This window comes from Vigna radiata, chromosome 7 (assembly GCF_000741045.1).
Source record: "Vigna radiata var. radiata cultivar VC1973A chromosome 7, Vradiata_ver6, whole genome shotgun sequence".
NCBI classification, from domain to species: domain Eukaryota; kingdom Viridiplantae; phylum Streptophyta; class Magnoliopsida; order Fabales; family Fabaceae; genus Vigna; species Vigna radiata.
In genome coordinates, this window is record NC_028357.1 from 42,069,577 (window position 1) to 42,086,139 (window position 16,563).

General features: G+C 28.3%; 1 protein-coding gene across 4 annotated transcripts; it reads left to right on the forward strand.

Moving 5' to 3' along the window:
• The first annotated feature begins 11,251 nt into the window (after window positions 1–11,251).
• Window positions 11,252–13,972, forward strand: LOC106769152 (3-ketoacyl-CoA synthase 11). Of its 4 annotated transcripts, none has more exons than XM_014654650.2 (2): window positions 11,252–11,520; window positions 12,141–13,972. In XM_014654650.2, the coding sequence occupies exon 2, from the start codon at window positions 12,157–12,159 to the stop codon at window positions 13,687–13,689; it is 1,533 nt and encodes a 510-aa protein (XP_014510136.1). In that variant the 5' UTR covers window positions 11,252–11,520; window positions 12,141–12,156; the 3' UTR covers window positions 13,690–13,972. The 4 variants fall into 4 exon arrangements, with proteins under 4 accessions (XP_014510136.1, XP_014510135.1, XP_014510134.1 ...); XM_014654649.2 differs by having other exon boundaries at window positions 11,253–11,520; window positions 12,151–13,972; XM_014654648.2 differs by having other exon boundaries at window positions 11,254–11,520; window positions 12,134–13,972.
• Window positions 13,973–16,563: the final 2,591 nt, after the last annotated feature.

Below are 16,563 nucleotides of genomic sequence, written 5' to 3' on the forward strand. Positions count from 1 at the left end.
AATCATTAAACTCTTATTTCGTTTGAAACCTGGAGTTTAGAGTTTGGAGATGAAAAATGATACTTTAATCTACATTAATTTTCTTTCTTATTTTTTTTAAATATAAAAAAAATATATTTTTATGTTTATTTTATTATTGTGTTGTATGCAAAAGTACGTTATCTCATCATTAATATGTGTAGATATATATTGCATATTAGTAGCTGTGGTCTCTCACGTTTTTTTTCTCTTTCCCTTTTTAAACTATTTGCAAATTTATCAAGAGAAAATAGAATAATGTACAACTTATTGGTCTGAAATCACAACTACATGTATAAGAAATTAGCTTTTTTCTTAATCAACGATTTATTTCGGGCAAGTGATGAGAACTATTAAATAAGAATAATATTCTTGATCGTTTAGTACTTTCCCTAATTATTTAAATATATTTTATTAGTATAGTTATTTTTAGATATGTTTATAGTTTGAAACAATATGTTTTGTTTTATTAATTTTATAATTTTTGTTTTATGAGTTATAAGTTACTAAAAATTGAGACTTAAAAATAATTATTAATTAATGCAAAAAATCTAATAATAAAAAATAAAAAAACTAATAGTACCAGTATTAATAATGCAAATAATTTTTCTTCTACTATTAATACTACTATTAGTAATATATAATAACAATAAAAATAGTAGTAATATTAAAAATATTCATAATAAGAATAGTACTAATAATACTAATAATAATAATATTAATAAATCTAATAATATTAATACTAATAGTATTAACAATGCAAATAATAATACTAATAATTTTACTATTATTCCTACTACTAATTATGTTACAGTAGTAATAACAGTAATAATAATATATATAATAATAATAATAATTATTATTATTAAGATACTATTATAATAATAATAACATTATTAATTAATAATACTAATAATATATAATATTTGTAATAATATTAATAATAAAAATAACATTAATAAAAACAATCCGTAATCTCTAAATTCAAATCATACGTGACATTAATAATTACAAATAATAATAATACTACAACAACTATTATTATTATTATATAGTTTTATTATTATTAGTATTAATATTATTATTATTACAATTACTGTTATTATTATTAGTATATATTATCATTATTACTATATATTATTATTATTATATACTAAAGTTATTACATAATAATAATAATAATAATAATAATAATAATAACAATAATATATAATAAGTATATATTAATAATGATAAAATTATATGATAATAAATAATATATAATACTATATATTAATAAGAATAATTTGAATGATATTTTTGTAAATTAAGAAAGATAGTAAGATTGTTTATGAGTGACATTAAGAAAGGTGACAGATATATTTTGATAGATAAAATAGTTATTGGAATTTGAAATAAATAAAAAATCAAATAAATAAATAGGTAACAAAATTATAAGTGAGAATGAATTGATAATTTTTCTATATTATAGTTGACAGTTGAGAAGAGAGTGTCAGAAATACATATTTTCAAATGTTAGCATCATATTTAATCAAATATCAAGTTGTAGAGGCATGTTTAACTTTTTTTTTTCTTTTAGTAAATTTTGGTACTTTTAATGATTACTTTTATTATATGTTTAAAAACTTGCTTTTTTTTTTTGTGATTATTTGAATTGTATAATTTATAGATACCATAACTTGAGATAATAAATATGACGTTTTTGGACACAACTTTGGAGCATATATTAATATTTCTTTCAACGAGACTTGTTAAAAGAAATCACATAAATATGATCCAAATTTAACTTATATAAGAAATTAATATTATTTTTAATTTATAAATACTTTTTATTATTTCTATCAAGGATTTTTCCAGCACTTAAATTATTTTTTCCCTAGAAGAAAAGTTGGTGATCTCACGTCACATGATAGATTTCTTCATATGTTTTCAAATTCCCCATTAGGTCACAGTTTGGAAACTGTCAAATGCTGCCAAATTGTCTACCTAACCTTTGAAATAGACCAAATTTTTCCTAAAAGAAAAATGACAGCACGGTTTAAATTTCAAGACTAGAAATAAGACTATTGTTGAAAATTTAAATTAAAGTGAGTTATAAGTTTATTTTGATTAAAAATAAATAAAATAGATAATATATAAGTAGAAAGTCACATAATTTAAAGTGTTGGATTGCAAAGAATATCTTATATGGATTTGTTTCTTCTTAACTTATTGATTCTGAATTTCTATGATGTATTTCTTGAAAGCCTAAGAATTATAGTACGTAAAAAGTTACAACATCATTTACATTATATTAGTCACATTTCTTAGAAAATAAAGTGGTTGCTAGCATAACATTTTTTACTCGTATTAGCATTAAACTAATGTTGAATTTACGTTAGCAATACTTAAATAATTGGTAAGTTCAAAATTAACTTCAAAAAAGCCTCGATATATGTTGCTAAAGATAAGGAAGAGGAAGCAAAGAACAAAAGGAGTTCTATATAAAACAGCAAAGGACAGCATGAAATGGTGGTGGAAACTGTGATTTAATTTGAAGAGAATCTACCTAAACGGAAAATTGAAACTCCTAACAGCTAACAATAAGTTACTAATGTGGTACTCACCAGATATACAAAATTATTAAATGATTAAATACTCGAAGTTGTAATAATTCCGTAAGTAATATTTTGGGCTCTTCTTGTTAATAAAACAAAAAAGGAATAATAACAAACCCACTACTTAATATAATTAAGGGAGATCAATTTCGAAAAATTCGTTAATTGTTGGTTTTATTAGATATATTAATATTAATATTAGTAAATTTGTTAAGTATAACATAGAAACAATAAATAAGTATTGCATACAAATAAAGTTTCACATCAAATAAAATAAGAGATGAACATGAGTTAATATACACATAAAATATCTTAAAATATCTTTTGAAATGATAAAAAAATTTAACCAAAAAGAAACAATATCTTATAAATGTGAAAATATGTGTATATTCCAACAATAATAAAATTCAATACTTAAAACAGTTAAAAGTTGATATAATTATAATTGATCATCTCATTTTAAATTGTTTCTAATTAAGCTAACTATTGATGTAAACGTAAGCAGTGAAATATATATGAACTAATTATTTGCAGCAATTTCTTATATACGTAAGCTATCATGGTACAATTAACGTAGCTCCTTCAATTGTCAGCTAAGAAGATAAATTACGTTATATATATATATATATAGCTTCTTCTTCCTCAACTTATTTCCAAGCAAACAAGCTAGGGTTTTAATACATTCGCAGATTAACTAGTGACAGGAGCACGAATTGTCGCCAACATCTCTTATCTTTTAAGCTGCGGGGGCATAATCATAATCACCGTCATCATCTTTATCATCATCATCATCGGCTTCGAAAATAGTCATGAGTTGGTACGCAAACCATTCTGGATGATAGTAAACATTATCTTGATCGTGCAAAAGTTTTTGAACCAGCGACCCCATTACAGAAAGAAAAGAAAGTAGAAGCGAAAGGATGGTTTATAATAGAAATGATAATAATGTAAGAAAAATATGAAGTGACTTGGTTAATTGATGGAGGTTGGTGAGGTATATATATATAGTGATTCGAAGCTTTTAACGTTAAGGTAAATTGCTTTAGAGCTTCTGGAGGGAGGAGATAGGCACGTGGAAAAATGCGCCTTAACGTTGATGAGTGCGCGTCAGACACGAGAGAACAAATCCTAGGTGGCATGTTACGAAGCAGTTGCTAAATCTCGTAAAGTTAACATATCGAATCTATGTTGTTTTGGAAGGTAGTGGGAGAGAAGAGTGAGGACATTTAAGTCTGTGTATACAGTGTAAAGGATTAAGGTTCCCATCACAAACCCTAATCCCTTATTTCTGACCAATTAGTTATTTCGTCACGTCCAATGATATTTTTGTCACTATAAACTTTCTCACAAAAAAAGAAACTGATAACCCTTTTGTAGATAACAGAGTGGAGGATAGGATGATTTAAAACTAAATCTGGAAAAAGAAAAAAGGTGTGTGATGGCATACCAAGGATAGCTTAAAAACCCACATGACGTGTCTCCAACATTTCTCACCCTTTATGTCTTTATCTACTTCCTTAAACTAGGTTTTGTTTGGTATTATAACAAAAATAGATAAATTTATAAGATATTTAATTAATAATATACAAATTTTAGTTACTCATTTAATTCTTATAATTATATCACTTTAGTTTATGACACTTAAAAGTAATTAATTTAGTCTTACATTCGTCTAATATACTTTTGTATTATAAAATCTTTTTTTTCATATGCTTAATAAGTTGATTATCCTTACAATAATCTAATATTATAATTATATCACTTTAGTCTATGACGCTTAAAAGTAATTAATTTAGTCTTACATTCGTCTAATATATTTTTGTATTATAAAATATCTTTTTTCTCATATGCTTAATCAGTTGATTATCCTTACAATAATCTAATATTAGTAATGAATATACAGTAAATGCGAACCATCTATCTTTTATCTTTAATTCGTATTTATAATTTTTGTCATGAGCTTAAGATTAGCGAAGTCTTCATTATAACCTAATCTCAACCCAATACCTCTAATTGCTACTTATCTTAAGGATGTTGCTCCCTCCACCACCATCACTTAGTCCCTCCACCTCCCCATTCCTATTTTATCCCTCTCTCCATCTTTCTATTCCTATTTTATCCTTGAGTCAAATTTTACTTTTAAGGTTAATATTTTTAAGTTCTACTCACTCCAATCCCCTGGCATACAGGGGCATACAACCTCTTCTCTACTTTGTCCTCTCATTGTATTTGTTTCATTGTGTTCTTCTTCACGTATGAATTCTTTTTCCTCTCTTTCTTGTGGTGTGAAAGTGTAGTGAATGAGAGGTTGCAGGTGGTGGTGCGTGTCGTCTCGATAGTGTTTGAAGGTGCAAGGTGCACTACGTCTCGAAGTAGATAAATCAACCCTAAATTAAATCTTAAATTAACATAAAAACTCTAAACGGATATGAGCATCCGTCGGCGAACGTAAAAATTCTAAACGGATATGAGCATTTGTCGGTGAATGTCAACGTCTGTTTTACCTTAAACGGATGTCAACATCCGTTTCACTAAGTGACACTACACAACAAATATTCAGTCTTGGCATTACCACCTATAACAAAGCAAAACATATAACTTTGTAACCTGCCAAAATTTCTTTTGAGAAAGGCCCACAGAATGAAATAACCCTCAAAACTTGCAATTAAAAATTTAATGAAATTTGGTTTCCTTCCTCCTCTGACTGTGAAGTTGTCGTTTTGTCGGAAAAGATGCAAATTTCCCCATTTTTTCCGATGGTGTAGCAACAGCGGGATAAAAGAAGAAGAAAAGAAAAATAAAAATAAATAAAAATTCGCAAAATAGAAGGTTGATTTGTGGGGCGAATGAGATTAAGAAGGGATTAATTGCTTTCGCTTGTGACCATTCCTCTTATCTTTTTCCTTTTTGGGGACTTCACCGTTTTTTCTCTTTCTCTCTTTTATTCTTTATCTATCATTACTCTTACTACAACCTTCAATTTTATTTTTTTCCTCCCATTTCCCATTTTACTAGGGTTTTAATTCCACTTCTAATTCACTAAATAGGGTTGCTGCTGCGATGGTAAAAATTTAGGATTTTATAATTAAATAGGATTAAGAGTTAAAAAAAATAAAAAATGTTATTGTACTAGGGAGGACATCCGGTCCTGTGCACCAGGGGGAACGTCCGGACAACCAATTTACGTCCGCCCCTGTGCACCAGGGGGAACGTCTGGACAACCAATTTACGTCCGGCCCCATAGCAAAACCCCCAGACATTTCTCGATGTTCGTCCGGTCTGACCGGACGTTGTCGTTGATAAACGGAGGATCATTTATCGATGATTAGCAAAGATGCGACCAGGTCACTGATTGTTATCAAACTAAATAAGATTAGGAGCATTGGGCCCGATCTTGGGCCATGATTAAGAAAGGGGGTGTTGCTCCCTACACCTCCCCAAGTGGGACCTGTACCTCCCCATTAATTTAATTTATTTCAAAAATATTCTACACCTCCCCACTATTTTCTTTTATTCCAAAAATACCCTACATCTCCCCACTATAAATAGCAATCTTTCTCTTTCTCTCTCTACATTAATCATTAATGGAGCATTTACATGACTTAAATTTGAAGTTAGATATATTTTCTTAAATAAGTTTGATTCGATGTTATTTTCGTTGTTGAATATATTTTTTCTTTTCAAATTACTTAATAAATGGTAAAATTTTATTCTAAATTTCTAGAAAAATGTTTATATACATGTATCTTTTTTTACATATAATATCTATAATTTTTAACATTATATTATCTTTTAACTCACCGACATGTTTGACTCAAATAACTTGAATAAAATATTTAATTTATTAGATAAATAATATAAAAATATTATTAAATACTTAAAATATTAAAAAAAAGTTATTTGTTAAAGATTTAGAATTTATTTAGTTCATTCGTCATTATAAAGTTAGTATATAATAATAATAATAATAATAATATGTCATTATTTACTATTAATATTATTATGCTTATTATTTTGTATTTGCATCTAACTTTTAATTTTATAAAATGGAAATGGTAGAAGTACTAATATTGAAGTTTCCTCAGAATTTTATATTTTGTACTATGTTACAAATTCAAATCTGAACCACCTGAATGCTCCATTAATGAAGAGAGAAAGAGAAAGATTCTTAAGGTTAGTGGGGAGATGTAGGGTATTTTTGGAATAAAGAAAATAATGGGGAAATGATGTAGAATATTTTTGAAATAAATTAAATTAATGGGGAGGTACAGGTCCCACTTAGGGAGGTGTAGGGAGCAACACCCTAAGAAAGGTTAATTATCGGCCGAAAACTATAAATAGAGGTCAAAGGTAACAGTAGGTAGGAATATTTATTGTGCATTTATGTTGTCTGATAACTTTCTCTTTTTATCTCTATAAATAGAACTGAGAACTGACTTGAGCGTCGGAGTACTTTTAACAGGTACTTGGCCGGTCAAGACGAATAGCAGGAGACAAGATCCAGAGCGGACGGAGGAAGAGTGTCCAAGTCCGGAAATTGTAGAGGAAGACCCCACCAATCCGAAACAGTTATTTTTGTATAAAAAAAAATTACAGAAAGTTGGAGAGGTGTAAGGAGCAAAGGTGATGGTAGAGAAAGTAACACCCTTATCTTAATCTTCGTGAAAAAACCAAATTACAGATTCAGACCGGGCATTCGTCCTTGGACATCCAGCAGAGTCACAATTTCTATCACGCTTTGGTCAGTTTGACAGTGGTTTGGTCTTCATACCGTCTGACATGTTGGAACGAGAGAGAATGTTGAAGTCGTCCGACCCATCATGGAGTACATATATGAATTATAATTTTTTAATTAACTATTGTAAAAGTGTATACGAAGCATGTATTAAAACTAAATTTTTATATGTATTATATGGAATATACGCGGTCGGAGTTAATGGTCATTCATGGGCAATTAGCAGGTATTAATTTACAAATATACGATATTAATGATTAATTATTAGGTTTGATTACCTAAAATATATTGCACTAATGGTTAATCAATGGAGTTGACTGTCACAAGCCTTATAAGTATACAACTCATGTCCAGATACAATGATCCTCTGATATACTAATAAAAATGTTGATCTCTCTATGAAACATATCTGACTTGAGTGTCGGAGTGTCTTCTGCAGGTTAACCCCTAATCGGAAAGGATTACATGAAGAATTGGATGATCAGAGCACAACAAGGAAGAACGACCGACCCCAAACAAATGTTACCGAAACATTATATATTAAAGTGTCTTTCTTAGACCAATATTCAATTTTTCTTGAGTTAAATATGTTTTTTTTTTCAAACTACTATAAAAAATTTATGTTCCGTCCCTAAATTAAATTATAAAATATTTAGTATTTTTATTTTATGAAAGTGAATCTAAAACATCATTCATAAATGATATATTATTGTTATTATAAATAAATCGTCTACTTTTTTGTATAGTTGAAAGGAAATATCAGTTTTTCTTTTCATAAATCAGTTGATCTTTAGGTATAACAAAACTATATTCCATTAAGAAGATTTAAGAAAAAATCTTGTTATGCAAAATGGACTTTCCTACCAAATAATTTTGGAAGATAAATACAATTCGAGCTAGACTGGATCAGGAAAACTCATAACTATCGTAATGGGACACACGACACGAGTGTTTTGTTTTACTCAGAAAATAGAACACGAAACGGAGTTCAACGGCGAGGTGGCACTATGCAAGAATGATAATAACGAACGGAAGCTAAAAAAACGGTGACGGAGAAAAGAAAACAGAAGCTCCAAAATCCTTTACGGAAATACTGTCCAATACGCCGCCTTCAATCAGAACAAAATTACAAAACTATGTATCGGTCCAAGAACAAGTTGTACAGTGCAATAAAATCAAACAAAATGAAAAAGACTCGTAAAAAATAAAATCCTACGTCACTTATCATATTGTAAGAAATAAAATCCTATAATCTATGTTTTAACAATTATTCAGGAAAATGATATTTAGTTTAAATATATAGTGAGTTCCTTTTTCCTAAAAGACTCAGTGGAAACAGACAATTCCATACCTAATTGCATGATCTTTTGGCCACTAGATACTTAGAAGAAATTCCATTTTCAGTTTCGATAATTTTGTGGTAGATTTAAGGATAGTTAAATATCATTTTGATTTATTCTTATATAATTTTTTTATCCTATATATTCCTTACAAATTAAGAAAGATAGAAGCTGTTTGAGGGTAAGGTTACAACTTTTAAAAAATGGAAAAAATATTTATGCCTGATGGCTAGATGAAATATTGGTAATTTTATGAGATTTTAAATGAATTATTTAGAAAATTAAAATATAATAAAATTCAATTTCAAAACAAACTTAACTTAAAAATAAGTTAATATAAAACTTTTGGTTCAAAATTGAACTGGAGTTTGGTTTGTTTATGATGGTTGACCTGTTATTTTAGTAGACTTAAAAGTTGAATTAGATATATAGACAATTAAAATAAAGATAAAAAGTTTGATATGAATGAAAGATATTTTTAGGCTAAGTAAATAAATGTATTTTTATTTTTCATAAAGTTTAATTTAGTCCTTCTATTTTTAAAAAGTTTAAGTTAATCTCTTAAAATTTTAAAAAAGTTCAATGTTAGTTTAAATTAAGTTAATTACATCTATCATTTTTTACAGCACAAAACTGCTTTAAAGTGGTTTTTATTAGTTGTAATTACCAAAATTGTTGCTATAACAATAAAAAAAAAATCAAGTTTCAAAATTGAATATAAATTATCATTTCCACACATTTTATCATTAATTTTTCATATTTTATCACCTAAATTTTTCTTAGGTTATAAATAATACATGCTTTTGAGTCTATAGGTTAGTTCACACATAAACAATAGAAAAAACAAAGTTATCGATAATTTTTTTCATCTTAAATCTGTAAGGTTATTTATATTAATTAAATGATCGAAATTGAAAGCAACAAGAAAGAGAATCCCTTCTTTCTTGATTTTAATTACTTCCAAAATTCACATCTATTTCAGATTTTAATCTTAACATGCCATAGCTCTAGAACTAAGAATTACTTTAGATAGGTTGGATTTGAAAATAAAATAAGTTTTTATTTACTGTAACTTAGTAACCTTAGTAAAAGAAATACTTTTTATAATTATTTTCGGATACACAAGGTGAAAATACAGGCTATATTTACAGATACAGGCTATGTTTACAAAAACTAGTTGGAAAGCTAGCTTAAAGGTGAAAAGTAAGCTGACAATTAGAAAAAGCTAAATAAAGGGTAAAGTTGTTCTCTGATAAAGACATGTTAATAGACTAACTCTTATATTTTAAATTTTCATTCAAGTTATTTATTAAGGTAGGTTATAGATATAAAATGAAGAAAATAGGCATGTTAATATTAAGTTCTTTGTAGTTTTTTTATTTATTTCCGAATCATTGATTGCAATTTCATTATTTTACTTTCAATTATAAATACATATATAAAGTAAAACATACCTTATATAAATATATTAAAATAGAAATTTAACAAATAAATTCAATATAAAATATTAAAAAAATAGATTAAGTCGAATTTTAAACAACGTTACAAATTAATAAAAATAATGTTGTCATATTAATTAAAACGTTGTTTATGAAACATTGTCAATAAGACGTTTAACTAGTAAATTAATCATAAGAACGGCAACAAATTTTGAAAATCAGCAGGACAGTACAAACTGATTAAAATTTAAAAACTTAAAACTAGAAAGCTTACATAAATTTTATATGTCTTCAACACATATTTTCTTCTTTTGTTCTTTTATAAGGCATTTATTTCAATTTTTGCTTCTGCCGCTAGTTTGTATCGGTTACATTGATAAATTGTTTAATAAATAACATATCCATCAACGACTAAAATGACATCGTTGAAGAATATTTAAGATTTTGAATTGAAAAAATATTCAAAAAAATATATTTAGAAATTGACATGTGATATTTTTTAAATAGTGTTAAAGTAATTTAGCAAAAATGGTCACTTTGATGAAGATTCAATTGAATTAAAAATATAACCATCAAAACAAATTAAAAACTTAAATATATTAATTAAGTAAAAATTAAAAAAAAAAAAAAACACAACAGGTTCATTAGAGCACCACTTCACATCACAATCTTCATCATCAGCTTTGATCACCATATCATTTCCATCTACACAATCAATAAATTTGTGGAAACAAACACAATGTTAATGAATAACTCAGTATTGAAATAATAAAAATAAACACAGATATGCATAAATAATATTTTATTAAAAGCTAGAACGGAAGAAAAAAAATATTAAAACAATATAAAAAATTCAGAAATTTACTTAGGATGGGTGAGAAATTAATCCAATGTGTAATATTGTGATGGATTAAATTTTAATATCGTTGACAAATTTTAAAGCAGCATAGAAATTAAATATAAATATTAATTACAGAAATTGTAGTGATTATGAGTTAACCTGGGTCGTTGGTTGTTTTGTTGTCGCGTTTCTCATGCTTGTCCCTGTTACTGTGCTGTTACTGTAGACAGGGAACATGCCATGCCCATGCTTTTCGCGATTCCTTTCTCGCCCCATTATTATCACTCACATTATTTATTTAAATTTAAACCCTCCCAATCTCATTCCTTCAAAAATTAAAATCCATTAAATCCTAATCCCTGCTTCTATTATCTGTCATCCTCTCACTTTCTCTCTCTTTCTAAGCTTGTATTTATTAACAACTACAATTATTCTTCCCCCTCACTTTTTTTTTTTTCTTTCTTCCTCTCTCTGCTTTACAATCAACGTCTCTCTGTCTCTCTCTCTATTCGGCCTACATTCCTGGGATCTGTTCGCTTTGCTTTTCAAGGTTCGATTTTGGGAACTGGGTTTTCTCTCTTTGCCTGATTCAGTCTTCCCATGCTTCAAAACTCTCTTCTGTTGCTTAACCATTCATGCCTCACTTTTTTAATGTTTTCTTCCTACTCTTGGAGAATCTAAATCTTGCTTTTTAGTGAATGCCTTTTGCTTTTCTTTATTGTTTAGCGTAATCGCTTCTGCTTGTAATTTGCATGAACGTCGATGAATATGTATAATGTTGAACTGTTAGCGGGTAGTACTTGGTTTGCTCAGTGGAAAGAACTAGAGGGGTTGTGCTTGTAAACATGGGTGTGTTTAATAACATAAAATTGGGCTTTGCTTTCCTACAGTTCATATTGTGTGTATTTGGCCTTTTCAATTTCGCTAACTTTGTTGTTTTCTACACACTGACAATTTTCACATTCACCTGATTTGTGTCTTGAGTGTTCACTCAATGAATCTTACTTAGAGAAAGTAAGCTTTATTATTACTTGTTCGTTAGTGGAAATTCTTTCTGAGAGGGGTTTTTTTGGGGGCACTATGTCACCGCTGTGAGATGTTGTATGCTTGAAAGCCTTTTTGTTATCGTGTTCTGATTATGGCAAGTTATCAAACCAATGTAGATTCAAGTTTTGAACAGGGCAAAATGACAGATTCAAGGCAAGGTACAGCATCAATGGGTTCTTCGTCGCGAAGCCTTCCTGATTTCAAGAAATCTATTAAGCTCAAGTATGTGAAGCTTGGTTATCATTACCTGATAACTCATGGAATGTACCTTTGCCTTACTCCCCTTGTTTTGCTGATTGCTGCTCAGCTCTCCACCTTCTCCTTGCAAGACTTTTATGATATTTGGGAGCATCTGCAATACAACCTGATATCTGTCGTTCTCTGTTCGACTCTTCTTGTTTTCCTATCAACCCTTTACTTCCTCACTCGTCCTCGGCCAGTGTACCTTGTCAATTTCTCTTGTTACAAGCCTGAAGAGTCTCGGCAGTGCACAAAGAGGAAATTCATAGACCATTCCCGTTCGACCGGTTCTTTCACTGAGGAAAATCTTGAATTCCAGAGGAAGATCCTTGAGAGATCTGGCCTTGGGGAGACCACTTACCTTCCTGAAGCTCTCCTCAACATTCCTCCCAACCCTTCAATGGAAGAAGCTAGGAAAGAAGCTGCGGCTGTTATGTTTGGTGCCATTGATGAGCTATTAGCCAAAACCTCTGTAAAGCCTAAGGACATTGGGATTCTGATTGTAAACTGTAGTCTGTTCAACCCTACTCCATCACTTTCGGCAATGATTGTCAATCATTACAAGCTTCGGGGGAATATAAGGAGCTACAACCTTGGTGGAATGGGTTGCAGCGCAGGGCTGATCTCAATTGATCTTGCCAAAGATCTTCTCCAGGCCAATCCCAACTCCTATGCATTGGTCATCAGCATGGAGAATATCACATTGAATTGGTATTTTGGAAACGATCGATCGAAGCTTGTTTCCAATTGTTTATTTCGTATGGGAGGAGCTGCAGTTCTGCTCTCCAACAAAAGCTCGGACAGAAGAAGATCCAAATACAGATTGATCACCACGGTTCGCACTCATAAGGGTGCTGATGACAAGTGCTTTAGTTGTGTAACACATGAAGAAGATGCCAATGGCAAGGTTGGTGTTACTTTATCAAAAGATCTGATGGCTGTTGCTGGTGATGCTTTAAAAACCAATATCACTACACTGGGACCTCTCGTACTTCCGACATCAGAACAGCTTCTATTCTTTGCAACCTTAGTTGGGAAGAAAATTTTCAAGATGAAGATCAAGCCTTATATTCCAGATTTCAAGCTAGCTTTTGAACATTTTTGCATCCATGCTGGTGGTAGAGCAGTTTTGGATGAACTGGAGAAAAACTTGCAGCTGTCTCCTTGGCATATGGAGCCATCAAGAATGACCCTCTATCGTTTCGGAAACACATCCAGCAGTTCACTTTGGTATGAGCTGGCTTACACTGAAGCCAAAGGAAGGATCAGAAAAGGAGACAGAACATGGCAAATCGCATTTGGTTCTGGATTCAAGTGTAACAGTGCAGTGTGGAAGGCTCTCAGGACCATAGACTCTGCTAAGGAAAAGAGTCCTTGGATTGATGAGATCGATCAGTTTCCAGTGGATGTTCCTAGAGTATCTTTATTTTAAACAGTGCAATTTTAAATATTTGTGCATCAAACTATCAGTATTAGATGGTAGTTTTTGGACTACTGAAATTTTCCTGCAAAGTTGTTGTAACACATTGCCAATTTCAGAGTACTGTAGGATTTTCATTAGGACAAAACTTAGGTGTATTGAAGTTATTAGGTGTTTCTGCTTTTATTTTCTTTCAAGAATTAAAGGTTCACCTTTAATTCAAGGCTTAGTTAGGTTTTGTTGTCCCCATGTTCAGAATAAAATCCCTGTTTGTCTCTCTAGTTTCAAACAATCATTTTAATCTCTTAAATTAAAAAAAAAAAAAAAAAAAAAACATTTTTAGTTTTTGAAGTTATACTGCATTAATGGAAATGATGAGAAGTGGGGACTTGATATCACATCCAAGCGTTATATCATCAGTTTCTGTTAAATGTCTACACTCTTTGGATTGAAATGATTTTTTCTTCAGTTTGTAAATCTAAAAGCGTATTTATCAGAAATTTCATGTTAAAAGCATAATTAAGTCTTTCATATTAAGAGCTTAATTGAGTCTGAAATGCAAACCTTTATTCTGCAAATCATCAAGATTAAATTTCAGTTTTAGCTTTCTTCAGTTTTAGCATAACTTCACCCTTTCCTCTGTCATGTTTTTTTATGTGAAAATAAAATAAAACGTGTTTCTTTCCTTTCTTTGTCAAACAAGTATTCTTTCTGAAGAAAAGAAACAGTTGCAGTTTTTGTACTTGATGTAACCTGTCTCTAGTAAAAGCACTGATGCAAGCAAAAAAGATATCCAAAAGGAGAATTCCTGGTGGTGTTCCAACATTCCTCTGATTGGATAAAAACGAAAAATAAATGGAGAAAAAACCTTGTAGTTTTTTGACTAACAATAAAAGTTTTGTGAATGTCAGGATAAATGCTTCGAAACCTAAGTCTAATGTTTATTTTAAGAAGATCCTAGAATGTTAAATTAAGAACTGATAAAACCAAAGAAAAATGGCTGCTAATGAAATTTTTAATTGACATCTTCCTAACATCAATAGAGATATTTATTGTAAGTTTGTACACATCACACATTTTGACTTTTCAGTTTAAATACAAAAAAGCACCTCTTTTTTTCTCCACTCCTGATGTCAGTTCAACTATATAACTCACTTTCCAATTATTAATTTGTTTTATATAATAAATATATTTTTTTTAAACTACATAAGTGTTTATCAAGCTATCCATTCTTCTTCCACAGTTTTTCACTAAGAAATTGAAATTTTATCATTAACTTTTACAATTTAAGTAAACCAAAAAAGGTTAAAATTAAGATAAAATTAAAATTTGTTTTTGTGGTAAATTTTAATACATCCTTTTTTCACCAAACTTTATACATAAATATAATATTATTAATTTTAAAGTTGTCTATGTCATTTGAATTGAAATCTATAGAAGAGTGTATAAAACTCAAATCGTGTATTCTGAAATATTGTTTGTTTGACGTGTTAAAAATTTAATAAAACTAAATTATGAGAATTGTATTTATTTTTAAAATTTAAAACTTAAATTGTTTCAAAGTTTGAGAGAAAAATATATTTCAATTTCACGTCAAAATTTAAAATTTAAAAGTATATTTATCTAAAATAATCTATAAATTTAAATAAGTTTTTATCATGATTGGTATTATTTTGAAAAATTCAATCACTCATTTCAATCTTTCTCAGTAGTATATTAAAAAAGTTACTAATTTTCTTTATTTTTTAAATAAATAAACTATATATATATATATATATATATATATATATATATATATATTTATCCTTTAAATATTTTTTAAAATAAAATACTTATTTTATCAATTTTATTATTTTTTTAAAAAAAATTCATATTTTAATTATAAAACTAAACATAAATAAATAAAAACAATTTATAATAAGATTATAAACATTATTTATATTTAATTTTATAATTATAATAATAATAACAATAAAAAATTTATTATTTTTATAATCATAAGAAAAGGAACAAAAATGCGATACGCACATATGTTTTTGCCAATAATATATAAATAAATTACTCAAGTCATCGTTTATTAAAATTTTACCATTTACATTGTTATTTTAAGAATAATGTTTAGATACTTAATCATTTTTAAGATGTATTCAACTGTCTTTTAAATGATATATTTTCAATATATTTTTTAATTCAGGCTTAGTTGAATTAATTAATCATTGTATATAAAAATTAAAATTATATATTATTAAAATTCAGTTTCCTTTTGTGTTAAATTAATTTAGATTGTAGTAAAAGAGTAACTAATCATTCCCTAGTTTAAGAAACTTAATATTTTTTAACTGCATGATTATTGTTTTCATATTTGATACTACCTGCTGAATAAAAAGTTGTTTAGAAAACTTTATTGAAATAAAATAACTGATAGATTTTACATGCTAGACATAGATGTGAAACAATTAATCATTCATAACATCAAAATGTTGAACTTAATGTAAATTTATAATGTAAATTTATAATAAAAATTGTTAAGACTTTAAATTTTAGATTTATCGTTAAAATATTAAAACTTGTTACATGTAACATGAATGTTAGAATAAAAATTAAAAAGATATTATATAGTATTTTTATATTGAATTGATCATGAATTTCAATTTCGATGAAGTTTTTATCATATAATCAATTTTATTTTTTTAAAATATTTTTTTAGAACTTTAAAATTATTTTATTTAGCAAAAGGGACTTATATTTTATTATTATCTTTGTATTTTGAAGATATATGGTTTGTAACTAAAATTCATTATTAACATAAATCTGGTGAATAATATTTTTGATTGTGATGAGTATTCATTTTCATCAACACCATCAGCCTAGTATCCGTACAGTACG